Consider the following 22,072-nt stretch of genomic DNA (forward strand, 5'->3'; position numbering starts at 1 on the left):
CAGCTGTGAAACTATCAAATTATGTTTTGCGTTCTTTTGGTCATTCCTCACAAATGCTATCATGTACAGACTTCTGTGATACCATAACAAATTTTATTTACGTTTCTTTTCAGTCTGATATACATTTTTGTATATTCACAGCCTCAGCAAGCTTCATTGTTAGTTAATAAGTGATTTCCCATAACTTACCATTTTAAATCCTCGCATTCGAACAAACAGTAATTTGTTATTCCATAACATAGTTTTTCATTTGGACACTAAGCTGAACAATTATTATCGGTTAATCGATTAACTTACCGGCCATGAAGCATAAATCTTGTGAAGGATTTCTCGAATTACAGGGTGCTGGGCTATTAGGAGTCAATGGCAGAAATTCTCCAGTCCAGAATTTTTTCACCGCAAGACGACCACGCCTTCCTTCTCTCAGTCTCCTATTAGCTGTATCACTGTTGTCATACACAGGAGAAAGATCTAAATGTGCTGTGACAACATTCATCTGCAAATAAAGTTTACTTTCTGTACAAAATATTGAAGGAAATTAGACCAAAAATACTGTAAAATCATTTACTAAAAGATAAAGTCAAAAATAAAGTTGTACAAACACATCACCAGTCAGTATGGAAAGAACAAAGAGCGCAAATTATTAGAGTACTGTGGTTCTAAGAATATGGATATGTGCTATCCAATGACTTTGGCGTTTCCATCTGTGAAAATAAGCTCACCAGACAAATACTTTGTCATCCCAGTGCGCACACACGTGCGAATCGTATAGCCTTTACCGATGACGCAGCACTCGAGTCACGTTCTCAACCGCACACGCACTGCCTCTACCTGAGCATAAGGCAGTAGCGATCAGTGAGACGTTCATGTTTCAATCGGGCATTGTACGTAAACATGTGTAAATCCAAGGACGTGGCAGAGTGACAAAAAGGGTCAGTCACGTTTGGCCGTGCCTATGGCCACGGTGTGTGAAGGTGCTGGATGTGTTGGTGTGTCATGGCGGACTGTTGAACGTGTCTGCAAGCGGTGGTGTAACATACGCGATCGCGAAACACATCAGAATTGTGGTAGGAAAAAGATCCTGGATCGGAGGATCAGGAAACGCGTTTCACAGCTTGTGAATAAAAGTCGCTTCCAAACCCGGCAGGAATTGCTGCAGGCAGTGAATGAAAGGCCCTCATGACCTGTTAGCGAGAGAACATTGCAACAGGAACGGCACGCAATGAACGTTTGAGTCGGTCACCTCGCAAGAGACCACTGCTCACACGGGTACCTAAAGACCAAAGCAGCAAAGTTCATTCAGCGGGAAGAATAAGCGACTAATGTTCTGAACAATCCTCCGCATTATTACATCCCGAATGGCTTGCAAAATCATCTGACTTGAACCTCATAAAAAATCTTGGGACATGGAACTGTAGGTTTACGATGGAAGCGGAGATAGATGGTGCACTGCCCGTCCTTGACGCCCTCTTTCGCCGGAAAACCAGTGGGCACCTCAGCCACAGCGTCCACAGAAAAACCACACACACGGATCGATACTTGCACACTCTCAGCCACCACCATCCAGCACAAAAACGTGGCATCCTGAACACCCTCGTTCACCAAGTTACAGTCGTCTCAGACGCTGAGAATCTGACACTGGAACTAAACCGCCTCCAAAAAGAACTAGTATTCCTCTAAAATAGCCACAACCGCTGCCACGTAGCACAGGCTATTTCTGGTGAGACGTACAAGAAAAACACCTCTGAAAAAGACAGCAAAAAGATTTGTGTTTTTGCCATTCTGTGGCACAGTGTCGGGAATAATTAACTGGCTCCTGAAAAGACACAACATTTCATCAGTGTTCAGGCCGCAAGAAAAAAAATACGACATTTCACGAGGCCAGTGAAGAACAATCTAGGGCTCAGAATGCGTGGAGTGTACAAGATACCACGTCAGTGTGGCTGCCACTACGTCGGCCAAACAGAACACGCTGCGGAGCGATACCGGATGGACCACGGAGGTACTTACTCCTACGCTATCCGGTAAATGTAGCCGTGGCAGAACACGCTTTGGAAAATCTGCATTGAATTATACTCGACGAAACGTCTGTCATTGTGAGAAAGAAGGGATTTTAGAATGGTTTTATAAAAGGAGCCATATAAATAAAAATATCTGAAAAACACCACGATAAGGACGGCGGTTTGCAGCTCAGCACAGCCTGGGACCCGGCCATCACGACGTTGAAGCAGGCGCGATGAACGCGGGACAAAAACGTTACCATATTTGGAGAGGAAGGGAGCACCAGTGACGTCACAGCCAGCAGTGCGGTTATATAAAGACGAGGCCACAACGACACGGCAGTCATTTACCACTTGACAACAACCGAGGAGAGCTCGATCGAAAGATCGTGGGATTTTAACCGCCTGACACGGCTGGAAGCCCGAGAAGATTCTATTAATTCATATCGCCGCAAGATTACGTATTCATTCATGGAACAGCAGGTAATATACCGACCTCAGCAGCCCCGCAATTTGGTAGAACTGAGCCATCAGATCCTCAGCACGTAGATTAACCTGGATGTGACGAGCCTGCACAACCCTGTGGACTCACTTTCTAACTGAATTCTAGCGGTCATCCAGTCCAGGAGCGAAATTTAACTGTATTAAATGATCCTTGTATGATTTCTACATCTATATCTAAATAGATATTCGGAAAGCGACCGCACGGTGAGTGGCGGAGGGTACCCTGTACGACTATTAGTCATTTCCTTTCCTGTTCCACTCGCAAATAGAGCGAGGGAAAACGACTCTCTATATGCCTCTGTATGAACCCAAATTTTTCGTTCCTTATCTTCGTGGTCCTTACGTGCAATATGTGTTGGCGGCAGAAGAATCATTTGCCAGTCAGCTTCAAATCCCGATTCTCTAAATTGTCTCAGTAGTGTTTTCAGAAAGAACATCGCCTTCTCTCCAGGAATTACCATTTGAGTTCCCGTAGGGTCTCCGTAACACTTACGTGTTGTTCGAACCCATAAGAGATCTAGCACGCCGCCTCTGAATTGCTGCGATGTCTTCCTTCAATCCGACCTGGCTCGGATCCCAAACACTCGAGCAGTACTCAAGAATAGGTCGCACCGGCGCCCCATATATCGTCTCCACCAAAGGTAAACCACTCTTTCCTCAAGTTCTCCCATAAGCCGAAATCGACCATTCGCCTTTCCTAACACAGTTCTCACATGCTACTTCCATTTCATATCGCTTTGCAACGTTCACACAGATATTTAACATCTTGACTCTGTAGAGCAGCTCACTAGTAATACTGTATCCGAACAATACAGGTTTGTTCCTCCTTTTCATCTGCATTAATTTACATTCTTCCACATTTAGAGCTAGGTGCCGTTCATTACACCAACTACAGATTTGTCTAAGTCGTCTTTTCCTACAGACACTCAACCTCGCCATCTTACTGTACACCACAGCATAATCAGCAAACAACCGCATATTGCTGCTCATCCTATCCGCCGATAATTCATGTATGTATAGAGGACAACGGGGGTCCTATCACTCTTCCCTGGGGCACTGCTGATGATATCTGCGCTTCTGACGAACACTTGCTGTCGAGGACAACATGCTGGATTCTATTACTTAAGAAGTCTTTTAGCCACTCACATATCTGTGAACTTACTCCGCATAATCGTACCTCTGTTAACAGCCTGCAATGGGGCACCATGTCAGACGTTTTCCAGAAATCTAGAAATATGGAATATGCCTGTTGCCTTTCACTCTCAGTTCTATCATGTGAGAAAAGGGCAAGCTCAGTTTCACACGAGCGATGCTTTCTAAAACCATGCTGATTCGTGGACATAAGCTTCTCAGTCTGAAGAAAGTTTAATGTATTCAAGCTGAGAATATGTTCAATGATTCTACAGAAATCAAATTCTGGCCTGTGGAGGAGGGGCATATGAAAGGTGGCTACACTGAGCCACTGCGCCAGAGATTGCGCCAAAGAGTATTATTAAGCCGCCTACACAGTGCCTGTTAAGAACTCGTAGCAGTCAGTGCTTGTCCAGAGCTCGTAGTAGTCAGTGCCTGTTAAGAACTCGTAGTAGTCAGTGCTTGTCCAGAGCTCGTAGTAGTCAGTGCCTGTCGAGGACTAGGGTAGTCTGTGTTGAGATGTTGTAGCAGAGAGTGTTCGTTGAGATGTGCTATTAGGCAGTGCTTGCTGAGATGTGATATTGGAGAGTTCTGGTTGAGATATAATGTAAGGATTAGAGTGATTTTCATCAATATAAATGAGGTAACTAACTCCGTTTGTTTTTATTTCAGTGTCCTAAATAATGCGTCATTACAGGTTCAGTCAACAAAGCATCTGGCGTGTGTTCTTGTATTAGAGTGTAATTCTGCTTTCCTTACGCAATTATCGTATTTCTAATTTTCTTTTATCACGTCAGCATAATTGGTATTTAAAAATTCTTGTCTTGTTGAAGAAGAACCGTGCCAGATGTGTACGTTGAGTCACACTCCCACACACAGAACAATTACATTTGTGCTTGGGTTTTGTAGGTTTTATAGTTGCTGGGAACTTAATTAATTAAATGTGTTAACGAAAAATTTCATTTCATTCTTGTTGTTGTTCTTTGCAGTCAGATAGCGTAATAATACTAGTCAGGGCCAACCGATTACGAGACACAGCGTAATCGGACATACAGCTACTAAAAACTGAAAAAATATTTGCATTTTATTTAATTAAGCCCCCATGCACGTGGCGACCGCTGCTTCGGATCGTCCCTTGGAATTCTTCTGATTGTAAAAATAGTAGACCGTAGTATTGTTGTAGTAATTTGAGTTTAGTAATTGTAGTCTATTTTGCATGTGTGGATTTGGTAATTGTCATTCTTCTAATGGTATTTTTTCTCAGAATTTGATTTGTTGTCTTGTATACGCGTTTGACAATTTAGTGCAATTATTCAATTGTTCATTAATCGTGTTTGAGGGAAACATCTCGTGTGAATGGTTTTGTTGAGATAAAGAGTCATTGTGTGTAATTTTCGTACAGTGACGAATTTTTTATGTTTTGTAAATGATTACGCGGTCAATGAAAAAGGCGAAAATGATGAATAGTGAGAATGACGAAATTGTTGACATGGCGAACTCGCCAACACAGGACAACAGTATGATGAATAATGGAGTTGAAAACAATTTAATAAGCAGGGAAAATAGTCCGGAAACAGTTCAAAATTTTTCTCAATCAGAAAATTCACAGATTACATGGTTAACGACAGAAGAAATGGAGCAGTTAATGAGTGCAATATTAAATTTGGGATCTGAATTAAAAACAGAGTTAGGAACACTTAGAACTGAGATGAAAGCAGTGATAAGAGGGTTAGGCTCACAAATAGGAACAAGTAAAACCGAGATGGAAACAATGGAAATACAGTTACGATCTGAATTAGAAACTGATATGGGAACAATGGGAACACAGTTAGGCTCACGAACAGGGACATGTTTCAAATACATGAAAGACGAATCAAATAAAGAGATTAGAGAAGAAGTACAACCGATTTTGAAGGCTCACAATAATAGCTTAATTTCAACAGAAATCAGACAAGAGGAAGAGGGCAGGGAACAGGAAGAAAAAGATCGCGTGATAGCACAGAAATTTTCAGAGTTAAATTTACAACGTGCACACGATAAGGAAGAAATAATTGAAAGAATCGAGGAATCCGCACCAAATGACAGAATAAATAACTTAACGTAACAGTGTGAACAGTTAACTACTAAATGTGACAGCACCGAAACCCGAGTCGCCACACTTTCGGAAGACATAAATAAACAGAAAGAACAATTAGGTGACTTATCGGAAAGAGTTGAAGAGATTTCAGATAAATTGACAAGTGTTAGTTTAGCAGAAGGGTTTGAAGAAAATAATTTGTTTCATTTACGTGATGCAACAAGAGAGCGCCAGGCGCGCGAACTTGACAATAATCAACGTTGGGAGTGGGACAGACGCGGTAGGTCTTTGTCGCCACGAGGCGAAAATTTTGACTATAAACACTTTTTGACTGTTCGGAAATTTAAGATCTTCCGCAACTCTAAGAATGACATACATCCATGTTCATGGCTAGATCAATTTATGTACGCACTTCCGCCAAACTTGCCACAAAGTCACAAACTAGAAATTATGTGCGGCTATTAATGTCCTCAGGGGATTCACTACTCTAAGTGAATATGTGCCGTAGCGAGCATAGGGCCCCGAGCTGTAGTGGTGCTATGTCTCTTTTAGTTTTCTGTACCGCTGCCTACTCTTTTACTATTCTTTGCATCTGTCAAAACAACTCTTAGACTATCAATCTATCAAGTGAGTAAGTAAACAATAACCGGATATGACTGTTTTACCCAAAAGTGACTTTGGAATTTACCGTTTGGACTTACTGTATCTTCAGCAGCATTCATTCGTAGTTTGAATGAAATTTTACCTGTTTATCTTCGTGACAACATTACTTCATATATTGACGATATTCTTATTGCTAAACGTTCTTGGAGTGAGCACAACAAAATTTTGGATTCATTGTTACGTGTCTTTGCAAGAGTTGGCATTACAGTAAACTTGGAAAAATCTGAATTTGGTTGTTCTCAGGTGAAATTTCTCGGTCACATTATTTCTACAGAAGGTATTCTTCCTGATTCTGAGAAACTAGACGCTATTCGTAATTATGCTGTTCCTACCACAAAACGTGAGGTTCATAGTTTCCAAAATTTTTGTGGAATGATATACTTTTGAAAAATTTTTGTGGAATGACATACTTTAGAGAAACTAACAGCTACATGTAAACATGCGGAGAGTACAAGGATACCGCGCTGTGTTTTGGCGGCGGCACATACTCAAAGCAACAGTCAAGTCTGCGCGCCGCACAAGACAGTCGTTGACCGCAAACAATTACTTCCTACGTCACGCGCCTACAGCTGATCGAGCGCTCAGTGCGAATGCACTGACAGCCGTAAACAAATACACAGTTTAATTTCTCCGATTAAATTCAGTATAAAGCTATAGTGACTCGATGAATTATGTTATTAACATTCAGTATTTTCCAGGATACGGTTGTATAAAATATTTAAGAACTTCAGGTAAATTCTGTGTGTGTCCGACGTTAAGAGGACTTGCTATCGAGAAATTTTCAGGAAGAATGTAATTTCCAAGAAGAAACTAATAAACTAAAAAGGTAACCATTAACTGAGTTTATTTTTCAGGTAACATATTTCCACTTAGGTACGTACTTTAGACGTAATTTGCTGCTCGCGATTACGTGATTCATACTTTGTGCTAATTTTATGTTCTATGAAATTACTTTTGAAGCGACGTGCTTGCGTACGTTAACTGATTTTGACAATGATTATTAATGAACAGGATTGTTATTTGTATATATTATGCATCGCTTAGCTGCACTGCTTTTTCACTGATGTCATGCGTTTTAACTATGTGCCTGCTGTGCTTATTTATTTAAATTATAATTGTCACCTGATTAGTTATGCTGATATGTACGTAAGTTATACTTTGTGATTTATCTGCTTGCGCCTTCATGTTTACATATTAAGATGACATATGAATATTTATTTGCTTATGCTGATATGATGCTAATGACCTGTTTGCTGCTATGTGTATGGATTGCATATTTATACATTTCTGTTTGTTGTCACAACTACTCTTTAATTTGGTATATAGCAATGCTGATGTACAGTGTACGAACATAGAGTTTAGGCTACACTATGGTATAGATTACAGATTGTTCGCTTGGCAGAGCCTCGTTGTAAGAATTGTGCTGTATCCACTTGTTGACATTCTGTTCTCTACTGGTATAGTTACTCGCAATTGCTTGTTTTGCTTACGCTAAGTGCCTTATATTTTTAAGATAAGAAAATGAACTGCTATAATTCGACATAAACGACATTAGTACAAGAAACTTCATAGAAGTCACATGAGCTGAGGTTTTATGGAAGCTGTATAACTTTATGCTAATAGGAAGGAAGCTAACGACATGACATACCGAAACTAGGTTTAGACCATTGACAATTATTACACTGCATTTTTCGTGAGAAATTGAAATAGGAAGTGACACTTGACACAAGAAATACTCCACATGTTTGCTTCTGCCATAATTCTTGAAGTGATGTACACACTGTGAAATATTATGATCATTCACATTCCGTTATCGTACTTAATTACTGAGAGTTATCCGAACTAAGTCTGTTAGAGGTCATGCATGCATTTCTTTTGTTTATAATTCATAATGAGTAGAAGATTTGGGTCAGACGGATTACACAGAGGTTGTGTGTTGACAATGTGCCTTCAGATTGTATGGGATGATGAACTGAATTTTGCATTAGGATTTTATCTGTACTTGTTCGAGGAGACTGACTAGAGGAAAGAGTTGTTATGGAAGTGAAATGATATTGGTAATAAGGTTTATATGTATCGACGTATTGAAGAGGTATTATTGAGGTATTATTGAGATTGTGTGAAGTTGATGATTATTGGAGTTTTGGTGGATAAGAGGTAAAGTAAGTGAGGAGCATATATTGGCAATAAGGTTTATATGTATCGACGTATTGAAGAGGTATTATTGAGGTATTATTGAGGTTGTGTGAAGTTGATGATTATTGGAATTTTGGTGGATAAGAGGTAAAGTAAGTGAGATGCATATTTTTTTTTGTTGGTCTTATGGAACAAGGAGGATGAAGATAGCAGACTAGAACACTAAAGTAGAAGGAAGATAGTCTATACACACTTTGTTAAGTCACTAAGCAGTATATACTTTTTTTTTTGAAGAGAGGAAGTATTTGCATATCTTGGCTCACTGACAGCTGTTCAACAACAGTACATTTGATCTGGCTTGGCAAACATTGGACTTGACATAATGACTATGACGTTGACCTAACTATTATTGACTGTTATACATTGCTGCCACTACTACTTGATACACATGACGAACATCAGATTTTGACAGAATTGCATTTACACAGTTAACACTATTCAATTACACAGTAGCACTTAATGTGGACGAAAGATGAATGAGTGTGTTTTGTGTGTTTTCCTTTCCTAATCCTATCCACCTATCTCGTAAATATTATTTTATTTGTTTGTAGTGGCTTGCACTGACACCCATAAATATTATAGGTTTACTGGTTTTTTAGTATTTGTAATATGTTAATATGACAATTATCTGACATCATTTGTGTGTTTATTAGAATTTGTATGTTTAGTGTAAGAGCATTGTAAAAGCATTTGTATGTGTATTCAAACTATTGTTCATGCCTGAACTGTCTGATTAGTGATGGTAAACATTATGAACTGTTACCTGCACTTTTTCAACGTAATGTGTGACACTTAGGAATGATTAATTTCTGGTGATGAACTGTGTGATCAGTGATAGTGAATATTATGGACTGTTACTTGTACTTTTTCTACATGATTGGTGCCACTAGGACATGTTTAATTTCTGCTGATCAACAGTGTGATCAGGGATAGTGAATATTATGGACTGTTACTTGTACTTTTTCTACATGATTGGTGCCACAAGGACATGTTCAATTTGTGCTTATATACTCTGATGAACAGTGTGATCAGTGATAGTGAATATCATGGACTGCTCTCTGGACCTGCTCATCATTGCTAGGTGCAACTGATGGACTACTTGTATGGAAATGAAGTCACTTCTTGCTGTCTGCACCTACTCAGCATTGCTGGGTGCCACTAATGGAACTGCTTCTACTGAAATAATGTCACTTGTTGCTGTCTGCACCTACTCAGCATTGCTGGGTGCCACTAATGGAACTGCTTCTACTGAAATGAAGTCACTTGTTGCTGTCTGCACCTACTCAACATTGCTGGGTGCCACTAATGGAACTGCTTCTACCGAAATGAAGTCATGTGTTGGTGTCTGCACCTGCTCAACATTACTGGGTGCACAGATGAAGCTACTTCTATGGAAATGATGTCACTTGCCGGTGTCTGCACCTACTCAACATTGCTGGGTGCCACTGATGGACCGCTTCTACTGAACTAATGTGACTTGTTGCTGTGTGCACCTGCTCAACTTTACTGGGTGCCACAGATGGAACTGCTTCTACTGAAATAATGTCACTTGTTGCTGTCTGCACCTAATCAGCATTGCTGGGTGCCACTAATGGAACTGCTTCTACTGAAATGAAGTCACTTGTTGGTGTCTGCACCTGCTCAACATTACTGGGTGCACAGATGAAGCTACTTGCCGGTGTCTGCACCTACTCAACATTGCTGGGTGCAACTGATGAACTGATTCTACTGAACTAATGTGACTTGTTGCTGTGTGCACCTGCTCAACTTTACTGGGTGCCACAGATGGAACTGCTTCTACTGAAATAATGTCACTTGTTGCTGTCTGCACCTACTCAACATTGCTGGGTGCCACTAATGGAACTGCTTCTACCGAAACGAAGTCACTTGTTGCTGTCTGCACCTGCTCAACATTGCTGGATGCAACTGATGGACTGCTTCTACTGAAATGATGTCACTTGTTGGTGTCTGCACCTGCTCAACATTGCTGGGTGCAACTGATTAGGACTGCTTCTACTGAAATGATGTCACTTGTTGGTGTCTGCACCTGCTCAACATTGCTGGGTGCAACTGATGGACTGCTTCTGCTGAAATGATGTCACTTGTTGGTGTTTGCACCTGTTGACCATTGTTGGGCTGGAATTATCGACTATTTGTTTTTTTTTAATAATTAAAAGTATTTTATGTGAACATTTGTATAAACTGATTTTTTGTGTATTGTGTAAACTATTATGTAAAGCCACATGTATGAAAAGAATTTGTATTGCCTACTGTATTTTATATATTAGGTTATTGAAAGGTCAGTACAAAGCCAAAATTTTAACTAATTATGTGATATTTAGGTATTAATATCATCTTTTATTTTTGTCTGTATTTTTGTGGACGAATTTGGTGGTATTTTCACCACCAATGCTGGCAAAAATACCATCAAATTCTGGCCTGTGGAGGAGGGGCATATGAAAGGTGGCTACACTGAGCCACTGCGCCAGAGATTGCGCCAAAGAGTATTATTAAGCCGCCTACACAGTGCCTGTTAAGAACTCGTAGCAGTCAGTGCCTGTTAAGAACTCGTAGCAGTCAGTGCTTGTCCAGAGCTCGTAGTAGTCAGTGCCTGTTAAGAACTCGTAGTAGTCAGTGCTTGTCCAGAGCTCGTAGTAGTCAGTGCCTGTCGAGGACTAGGGTAGTCTGTGTTGAGATGTTGTAGCAGAGAGTGTTTGTTGAGATGTGCTATTAGGCAGTGCTTGCTGAGATGTGATATTGGAGAGTTCTGGTTGAGATATAATGTAAGGATTAGAGTGATTTTCATCAATATAAATGAGGTAACTAACTCCGTTTGTTTTTATTTCAGTGTCCTAAATAATGCGTCATTACAGGTTCAGTCAACAAAGCATCTGGCGTGTGTTCTTGTATTAGAGTGTAATTCTGCTTTCCTTACGCAATTATCGTATTTCTAATTTTCTTTTATCACGTCAGCATAATTGGTATTTAAAAATTCTTGTCTTGTTGAAGAAGAACCGTGCCAGATGTGTACGTTGAGTCACACTCCCACACACAGAACAATTACATTTGTGCTTGGGTTTTGTAGGTTTTATAGTTGCTGGGAACTTAATTAATTAAATGTGTTAACGAAAAATTTCATTTCATTCTTGTTGTTGTTCTTTGCAGTCAGATAGCGTAATAATACTAGTCAGGGCCAACCGATTACGAGACACAGCGTAATCGGACATACAGCTACTAAAAACTGAAAAAATATTTGCATTTTATTTAATTAAGCCCCCATGCACTATTAACTTGGTTTCACCTACACCTGTTATATGCGACCGGATAACTTCACTCGACTTCGATTTCAATAGAGACAACATTTTTGTGAACTCTAATGATCACTCCCCCCTCCTACAGCATCTAATCTGCCTTTCCACTGTACGTTCCATGACACGCCAAACATCTCAGAGCTTTCCACCTCAGGTTACAGCCAGCTCTCAGTCACAAGAATAATTTGAGAGCGAGAACTTCCCCGGAGGGCAGTAAATTCGGCATCTTTATTACGATTACAATTTAGTGATAACATTTTGACAAACGCTGTCTGACTTCCCTTGGTGCGTGTCCAATGGCGAGTGTTCATCAGAGTACCTCAAACTACCGCCCAGCCTAAACACCCCCATGTACCTGAGTAGCTGCTTTCTTTGTGTAGTACACCCCTGACCTATCAAGGGGAGTTCTACAAATCTCCACAAGATAACTCAGCTCTAGGAATCTGCAGCCAAGACCGTCATAGAGTCGACAAAGGCTTTGGTCGAGACCCTCCACTTGGCTCCAAATCGAAGGACTCCGATCAACTCTGGGAGCTGTAAAGTGCGAGTTCTGCTTGCATTCCACGCACAGACCAGCAGTCTTCACCACTTCCGCCAGCCGCCTGTACGGACTGAGGATGAGCTCAAAACCCATGCGACAGGCGTCACTGGTGCCGACGTGAGCCACAGCTTGCAGATTGCACCCTGCACGCTCGATAGTCGCAGGCAAAGCTGCCTCCACATCTCGGATGAGGCCCCAAAGCAGACATATCGAGTGCATATTGACTTTCTTTCCAGCCTCAGGGGCTCCATAAAGCACCTAACGTTGAAGCTCCCGAAAAATATTAAACTCTTTCCATCGTGCGCCTACTCGAACCCTGCTGAAGGAGCTGTCACCTGTCTACCCACAGGGAATGGGCAAGGCCATGGGGACATCCTCCACGCTGACCATCCTCCTCGAGCGACGCAAATGTCTTACCACCCGCCACTCACCCTGCTGTGAGGGCGAATCCACAGCGACGGGTGCACTAGGAGATGCTTCGGAAGCAGAGCCCGTGGGCAAAACAAGTGACACCTGAAGTTCCATGCAACATGCCAGATTCTCCGCCACTGCTACACCCTGAGGCAGCAGCCTGAATGTGACTGACCATAGCCAAAAGGGCATTCAGTTGTTCGCCGGATTTCTCTAGTGGTGACTACTTTTTTGTCCGGTGACTTCGTCTTAAAATGTAAAGAAATCGTCACACAGCCGATCAAGAATAGATGCATGGGTAGATAAGTTGTAGAGATCTGTTTCTTATATTGGAAAGTTACTGTCACATGTCATCAGCTTACAGAAAGAAGAATCTCATTACGTGTTGTCAATTCTTACCAATGTTGTCTGGAGATGCAGGAGACTGACGAAGTAATAAAAAAAAAAAAAAAAACTGAAATAAGCAGCAGCACTGTGAGTCTACTGTGGAAAGTGTTGATGCGAATAGGTTTCTTTCTCACATTATCTACTCTTTAAAACCAAGAAAGGAATAAATTTTATGAGTTACAGGAGAAAAGACGTTACTTGGAAAGAAAAAAAGAAGGTTAGGGTTTAAAAGTACCATCGGCGAGGAAGTCATTAGAGATAAAGTGTAATCTGTTACTGGGGAAGTACGGGGAATGAAATTGGCCTTAGCCGGCCAGAGTGGCCGAGCGCTTCTAGGCGCTACAGTCTGGAACCGAGCGACCGCTACGGTCGCAGGTTCGAATCGTGCCTCGGGCATGGATGTGTGTGATGTCCTTAGGTTAGTTAGGTTTAAGTAGTTCTAAGATCTGGGGGACTGATGACCTCAGATGTTAAGTCCCATAGTGCTCAGAGCCATTTGAACCATTTTTTTGAAATTGGTCTTATACTTTACAAAGAACCACGTCGGCATTCGTCTGAAGCAACACAACGATACAACGGGAAAAAATGGATGGTCAGACGTCCTCCCGAATCCGAGTCCAGGGTCTTAATTAGCCACCTCACTCGATCAACAGAGACAAAATCCCTGTTTTACAGGAGTGAGTTTCTAGTAAAAAGCGACTACTCGTTGTGCATACGTGTCACGTGCTTGCGTGTAAATCAGCTGCCAGTCACGTCGCCAATGAATCTGTGACGCCAATGATCAGTAGAGTGTGCCGAGTGTGGACTTTGGAAGTCTTCAGTTCGATGCAGGCAGCGCACACACTGAAACAGGGACATTGTCTACTATCTTCATAAGTTAACTTCGCGCTGTGCTCTCATGCAGTAGCAATGGATTTCGCGTCTTTTTATATTTTTATTTTATTATTTGCTTTGATTTCGTGACCCACTGCAAAGTTTGCACGAAGACCTGGTATTTTGTTCTCCCACAAGAGACGAAATACCTGAACCAGAAAGTTATTTACAAAGACAGAGGAAAATACTGTATAATCCATAAAATAAAAACATAAATAAATGTTGAAAATGTGAAAATTCAGTCTATTTAACGAGAAATTTTATTTTAGATGTTATTTGGAACCTAGAAAGAAAACAAGATACAAAGGATAAATGACGATGTCGTTTACCGTCCAGTAAAACCATCAGAAGATCAAGACCAATCGCAAAACGATATAAGAAAGATATCTGTATGATGTGAAAACTGGCAGTTGACCCTAAATAATGATAATTGTGAGGTCATCCGCATGAGTGCTAAAGGGAATCCATTAAACTTTTACACGATGAGTGTCAAAGTTAAAGGCCGTAAATTAAATTAAATAGACAGGAATTACAATTACTAACCACATAAATTGAAAAGAACACGCAGAAAATGCTATGGGGAAGGCGAAAGAAAGACTATTTATTGGCAGAACACTTACAAGATGCAACAGCACTACTGAAGAGCCTACTTACACTACACTTGTCCGTCCTCTTTTGGAGTACTGCTGCGCGGTGTAGGATCCTTGCCAGATAGTGTTAACGGAGTACATCGAGGAAGTTTAATGAAGAGCAACACGTTTGTATTACCGGGACATAATGGAGAGAGTGTCACTGTCATCATTAAGACAAAGGCGTTTTTCGTTGCCGCGGAATCTTCTCACGAAATTTCAGCCACCAACTTTCTCCTTCGAATTTTGTTGTCGCCTACCCATGTATGGAGAAACGATCATCGTAATAAAATAAGGGAAATCAGAGCTCGCATGGAAAAATATAGGTGTTCGTGTTTTTACGCATGCTGTTCGAGATTGGAAAACCAGAATTATTGTGAAGGTGGTTCGATGAACCCTCTGCCAAGCACTTAAGAGCGATTCGCAGAGTGCCCGTGTAGATGTAGGCCTAGATCCTCGATTAGAACATGCTTTTGAGCACAATTTCAAAAATTAGTATCAATAGAAGAACACTGGCGATTTATTGTAGTATTCAACGACTTACCACTTTTCAAGAAAAGCACTGAACGGCGGAAAATCCACGTTCATTTATTTTCCTATTTCATTTAATATTTTGTCTTGAAAAGAGAGAATCAAAATTTTTAAATCTTTGTTCGATTTCTACTCTTTATTACAAAATTTAATAAGAATAAAAAACAGAAAATCGACATTTTCAGAAATTGGTTATTTTGAACAGCTTTAACAGTCTGGTTAAACCGGTGCTGAAAAAAAAACGATATAACCGAAAACCGCTTGTTTCAGAGACAACCGCCGTCCCTAGTTTGAGTACAGTCCTTCTCTGTGAGGTATTCGACGACTTGAGATGGGCCAACAGCCTAGGCAAGGTTGTCATACGTCGGCTTCTGCGTGCGGTCTCTGTCAGCTACGGCCTTCCTGCTGACTACGGACTCCAGCGTGTGACGCAGCTTACGCACTCCGCTGCCCAGGCGTAGCTGCTGACGGCGGCTCTCTGAGCTCTGCGGCTCACTACGTCATACTGGGATCGACGGCCTCTTCAGCGGTGACCACGCCGCTGTACGTAACATGAATAAATGTCTGATTCGACCAGGGATTTATTTCCAGAGGTCCGCTGCTCGCTTGCTTTCTGTCACCAACACCACTCCCAACCCACACCCGGCGAAGGGGGTTGCCTTACTTACTGATTGCACAGCTGTTTCCTCCGCCACGGTCACATTCATCTACCTGACGGCCTGTTGCCAGCGTCTTCTTTCCACGTACTTGAAGGATTCAGACGCTGATGCTCTGCTGTCATCCGATGACTGATGCATTGAAGGCTAACTAGTAATTTTCGATAAATCTACGTTGGCATCAAACTCCTACTGTTCCTATGAGGCTACTTAAATGACTGCGCTATGAGGGCAACGTCGTAGAGGGTTGCGAGAACCTTGAACTAAACTTCTTGTTTGGGAGCGAGACAACATGTCTGACGAGCGATTCTGAATGTCACACTTTACAAACAAAATCACATTTGCGACCTAGAACCTGGACGTAAGCAATCCGTGACGTGTGTCATGGTGTGACCTGCTTAGCATTCCGGTTGCAGTGCATACAAGCTGCGACAGCCTCAGATTTCCTATCGCAATGTTACTGTATTTGTTGGTACTGTAGTGAGACAGCGGCCAGAATTCGTGTACCACTTTGTATATGGCTCTGAGCACTATGCGACTTAACTTCTGAGGTCATCAGTCGCCTAGAACTTAGAACTAATTAAACCTAACTAACCTAAGGACATCACACACATCCATGCCCGAGGCAGGATTCGAACCTGCTACCGTAGCGGTCGCTCGGCTCCAGACTGCAGCGCCCAGAACCGCACGGCCACTCCGGCTGGCCACTTTGTATAACTGACTACATGATGACAGTAATAGAGCACACGTAGAAGCAGGATCAACAACTATACTATTTTAGTAGATGCTTACATGCGTCTGTTGTTATTAGCATATTTTATACGTCTACTGAAAGTTTATGGGATGAATACAAAGATCGTTCATTTTTCAGGGCTACAATGACAGTAGAAACGGTGAAAAATATGTCAAGGATTAGTGGATTTTACACTGAAGCGCCAAAGAAACTGGTATAGGCAGGCCTATTCAAATACAGAGGTATATAAACAGACAGATACGACACTGAGGTCGGCAACTCCTCTATAAGACAACAAGAGTCTGGCGCAGTTGTTGGATCGGTTACTTCTGCTACAATGGCAGGTTATCAAGATATGAGTGAGTTTGAACGTTCTGTTATAGTCAGCGCACGAGCGATGGGACACAGCATCTCCGAGATAGCAATGAAGTGGGGATTCTCCCGTACGACCATTCCACGAGTGTACCATGAATATCAGGAATACGGTAAAACATCAAATCTCCGACATCGCCGCGCCCGGAAAAAGGTCTTGCAATAACGGGACCAACGATGACTGAAGAGAGTAGTTCAACGTGACAGAAGAACAACCTTTCCGCAAATTGCTGCAGATTTCAATGCTGGGCCATCAACAAGTGTGCGAACCATTCAATGAAACATCATCGACATGGGCTTTCGGAGCCTAAGGCCCACTCGTGTACCCTTGATGACTGCACAACACGAAGCTTTACACCTCGCCTGGACCCGTCAACACCGTCATTGGACCGTTGACGACTGTAAACAAGTTTCCTGGGCGGACGAGTTTCGTTTCAAATTGTATCGAGTGGATAGACGTGTACGGGTATCGAGACAACCTGATGAATCCATGAACTCCGCATGGAACTGTTCTAGCTGGTGGATACACTCTAATGATCTGGTAGGTGTAAAGTTGGAGTCATAAAGGACTCCTGATGCTTCTAGATACCACACTTACAGGTGACATGTAAGTAAGCATCCTGTCTGATCACCAGCATCCACTCATGTCCATTGTGCGTTCCGACGGACTCGAGCAATTGCAGCAGACAATACGACACCCCACGCTTCTAGGATTGCTACAGAGTGGCTCCAGGAACACTTTTCTGGCCACCGAACTCCCCAGACATGAACATTATTGAGCATATCTGGCATTCCTTGAAACGTGCTGTTCAGAAGAGTTCTCCACCCCCCTCGTTCTCTTACGAATTTATGGGCAACCCTGCAGGACTCATGATATCAGTTTCCTCCAGCACTACTTCACACATTAGTCGAGTCTATGCCACGTCGTGTTGCACCACTTCTGCGTTCTCGCGGGGGCCCTACACGGTATTAGACAGGTGTGCCAGTTTCTTTGTGTCTTCGGTGTGTGACCGTCAGACAAGCTATGAAGACCTTAACGAGATAATTTTCCATCTATAAGTGGTTTGTGGGAGAAATGGCTAGAGATATTACCTAATTATACAATTCCAATATGTTTTTGTTTTAGAAGATGAGCAACATGTTGCATTCAGGGGAAACTGCCCTTTCCTTTGTATTCATAGCAAACCAGCAAAGTATAGCATGAAATTTTGGGTAATTCGTGACAATGAAACAAGTTATGTGTGGAATATTCAGCAATATACCCGTAAACAAGCAGGAGGCGCCCCTGAAAAGAATCGAGGCCTAAGGCTTGAAACGACGTAACATTTCCCGTGACTACTCTTTTACCTCCTACGAGCTGGGACAAATGGTGATGAAGAGAAGGATCACAAGATTGTAACTATGCGACAAAAGCCACCCATACCACCAAAATGTTTGCAAACCAAGGTGATTCCTAATTTCATTTCAACATTTGTTTTCAAAAAGCACACAACGCTTGTTTCATACGTCCCAAAGAGAAACAAATGTATTATTCTGCAAAGCACTCTTACCACAATGCAAAAGTCAGCATTGACACCAAGAGAAAACCTCAAATTATTATAGATTACTACTCTACGTAAGGAGTTGTGGACACAACAGGCAAGATGGAGGTGACTCTTACAGTAAAGCGGACAAACGGATGGCCGATTGTTGCGTTCTCAGATACCAACGACATATCTGCATACAACTCTTGCGTACTATTCAAGGCAGCTTACCCTCAAATGAAAGCAAACACCTTAGAGTGAAGAAGATTGTTCATAGAAATTCGTGGCGAGCAGCGAATTGTTGGAGAAATGAAGAGCTCAGGATGTCTTCCAAGAGGAAATGCTTCAAAAATACGTGCGTGGAGAACCTGATTTGAATCTGCACCAAAATCGGAAGAAAATGATCGTGGGGGTGGGAAGAGAGGCAGATGTCATCTATACGGAAAAACTGACAACAAATGTTCCGTGAAGTGCGCTAAGTGGATAAATTCACTTGCAAGAAACATCTTGCTTATACTTGAAAAAACTGTAGTAAGAGCTAGGCATGGGTTAGTAAAATCAACACACACTTCATTTTAATATTCCATTGTTGTATTGTTGTAATACTCCATTATGCAGTTTCAATGATTAGTAAATTAAACTATTTAAATTATACCTTTATTTATGATTTCAATACACGAATGTCGAAGTATACATACCGGAAACAAAAAGAAGTGGGTCTTTTTTAATCCGAATATCGTGAGTGCATGTGCGAAATAAAATATTGTAGCAGGGTGAAGAACAGAGGACCACTAGATGGCACTTCACACACGGAACTTATGATATATTTTGACATTACAATGGTAATCTGTATTTTGTGGACATCATACAGTATTAACTAATCAGTGTTCTTGTATCAATTTTTTTCATAATATTAATTAAATATTTTCTTACAGTTAGGTGCAAGGAGTTTGGTGAATATTGTACTGCTTGTCTCCTGGGGCAGACACATTGTGCGATAAACTTTCGTGAAAGTGAACTTTACTTACCACGAAAAACTTCCTTCCTAGTTATAAAGTGTCCAAAACTGATAACGACGAACTTTCTTTACAAAAAAATTACGAAAAATATTAATTATATGTGTCATGACCTACAAAGAACAGTTATATGGAAACTAATATCTATATTCATCGTCATTCTGAAACCAAATGTCCTGACGATTTTTTTGTTCTCATTTCTTCTTCTTCTTCTTTGTTTTCCGATGTTGTATCTTGAACGTACTGGAGGCGTGTAATTTGGTAATTTCAAGAAACAGACGAAATTGTACTAATTTTGTACTCTATTACTGTATTATCTTCTAACCCTATCAGCCTACGCTTTAAGACGTGTCTGTGAATATTCTAAATAACGCAAGAGAGGCGCAGATGCTATTCATTTTGCTGTATTCATCGTAAGACCGATAACTTTATTTCACTATATTTCTGAATTGATTAATAATTTTAAAAAAACAATACTTATAATATTGCTTCAGAGTAGATAGGTGTTTTGCTTAATTTCAAGGAGTTTTACGTGCTTGTGTGTGCTGATAGAATCTGTAGCAAAGACGATGTTTTATCAATACTTAAAGAAAGCAAATATTTATCGAGAGAAGTTTAAAATGTTACGAGATGGTGCATACAGTTGTTCACGCTAGGACGTAACCCATGATAGCTAGATATTTTATTAGAGAACTGCATTTGGTATTTAAGAAAAAGATAGCCTTGAGAGTTTACTAGCCGGAACTTATAGCTCTACCCAAAAAAAAAAAAAAAAAAAAAGTTAATGGAATCTTACCACCAAAGAGAACTGCTGTGAAGTGTATGCATACTGCTTCAATTTAAAGGAAGTTTCAGAGGTAAAGCTACAACCTGCATTTTAATACATTCAAGATCCCCGCAGATTGTTTTCAGTGTATATTTTGAAAGTTTCACGTAACATATTACACAAAAAATATTAAATTAGGTCCACATCCACAGATTTTCTGTGCACAAACGAGCTTTATCAGATTCTTACGATACATTTCACGGAGAGTACATGTCTTTACAATACATTAACAAAATAACACGAATCACACAGACAGAAATTCTACACGCCATGACACGGTGCGCATCACAGTATTTTCCAAACTACAGTATATCGTGATAATGTATAACGATGTCTACAGTATTAGTGAATACATTGTTGAATTTTTTTATTTCCTGCTTTAACTTTTTCCAACGCAGTCTAATCTGTTTCCACTGGCATGCGATGACATTACGGTTGATGAGATACTGTGTATCTATAGTGGAGATTGATTATGCATTTCGTTACGCATAAAACTTTGTGTTATATTTTTGGAAAATTATATGACCAAGAGAAGCAGTGTTATCTATGCTCACGTGTAATATCTGAATGTATTCACATTTACTATTAAATACTCGTATAAACAATAAAACAGATTAATAAAAAGGGGAAAAATATTTATGTAGGTGTAATTCTGTACCAATTCAATGTAGAAAAGCAATATTTTCAATCTGATCGTGTCATGTTTCATACAAATTTGTTGCATTCAACGGTACGGATAAGAGATGGGAAACTACGAGTTTGCAAAGGTATATGACAACTGCGAAGAAAGTTACAGATCTGCTAAGTTCGGAAATTGTGTGAAATTTACACGTGTGTGTCTCAACATAAAATGATTGTAATCCAGACACAATACTGAAACGTGTATCAGTGAGGAGCTAATTAGCAGAGCTTTACATTGGCATGCAACATACAAGGTCATTGACCCTGACCTTTTATTAAATTAAAACACTCCACCATCAATATCTTTTAAATATATTGTATTGCTCAAGTATGTTAATATAAACATGATAGCTATCAATATGGCACAACAGAGGCATCATGTCTTGAAATTTGAAAGAAATCCGAGTGGGTCAGGTTGGGTAGTGTGTTGAATTTATGTACAGTTAGAAGTAGAAAACCTGCTGCACCTATACATTCACAGAGACAAATGTCACTTATCGCACCATACTGTTATATCGTTTAAATCATTTTTCAATTTTGTTTTTATCCTCTGATGACTTTACAATACGGTAAACGACAGCATCATCTGCAAACAATATAAAAGGGCTGTTCACATTGTCTCCTAAAATGTTTATATAGATTAAGAACTGTAGAAGACCTACAACAGTTCCTTGCGGAATCCCAGATATCACTGCGATTTCACTAGATGACTTCCCACCTGTTACTACGAACTGTCATCTTTCTGACAGGAAATCAGGATTCAGTTATAACACATAGGAGGGACAAAAATTCACATTTTGCTCTTCTGGAACAACTACCCACCTTAATCCCTGACTTACAAATACAGTTGTAAGTGAAAAAGGAGCACACTATCGTTCCATTGTAATGCCTACTCGAATGCCCCACTGCCTGACTACAAGGCGTGGTTCAGCCTACACGTATTTTTTAAAAGTCATAGGACTACATTAAAATATTTATTGAGAGTGTACATGCTGTAAGTCTTGTTATGTA

The 22,072-nt window shown here is 40.7% G+C and overlaps 1 protein-coding gene across 1 annotated transcript in view; it reads right to left on the reverse strand.

The window, feature by feature from the left end:
• LOC124775489 (peroxidase-like) overlaps nt 1–22,072 on the reverse strand; it is a 142,404-nt gene that overhangs the window by 71,530 nt on the left and 48,802 nt on the right. The window contains exon 4 of the mRNA XM_047250325.1: nt 298–496. Within this exon, the coding sequence (XP_047106281.1) occupies nt 298–496 (199 nt within the window). The remainder of the gene's footprint in view (nt 1–297; nt 497–22,072) is intronic.

The sequence above is a fragment of the Schistocerca piceifrons genome, chromosome 1 (genome assembly GCF_021461385.2).
Source record: "Schistocerca piceifrons isolate TAMUIC-IGC-003096 chromosome 1, iqSchPice1.1, whole genome shotgun sequence".
In the NCBI taxonomy this organism is placed as follows: domain Eukaryota; kingdom Metazoa; phylum Arthropoda; class Insecta; order Orthoptera; family Acrididae; genus Schistocerca; species Schistocerca piceifrons.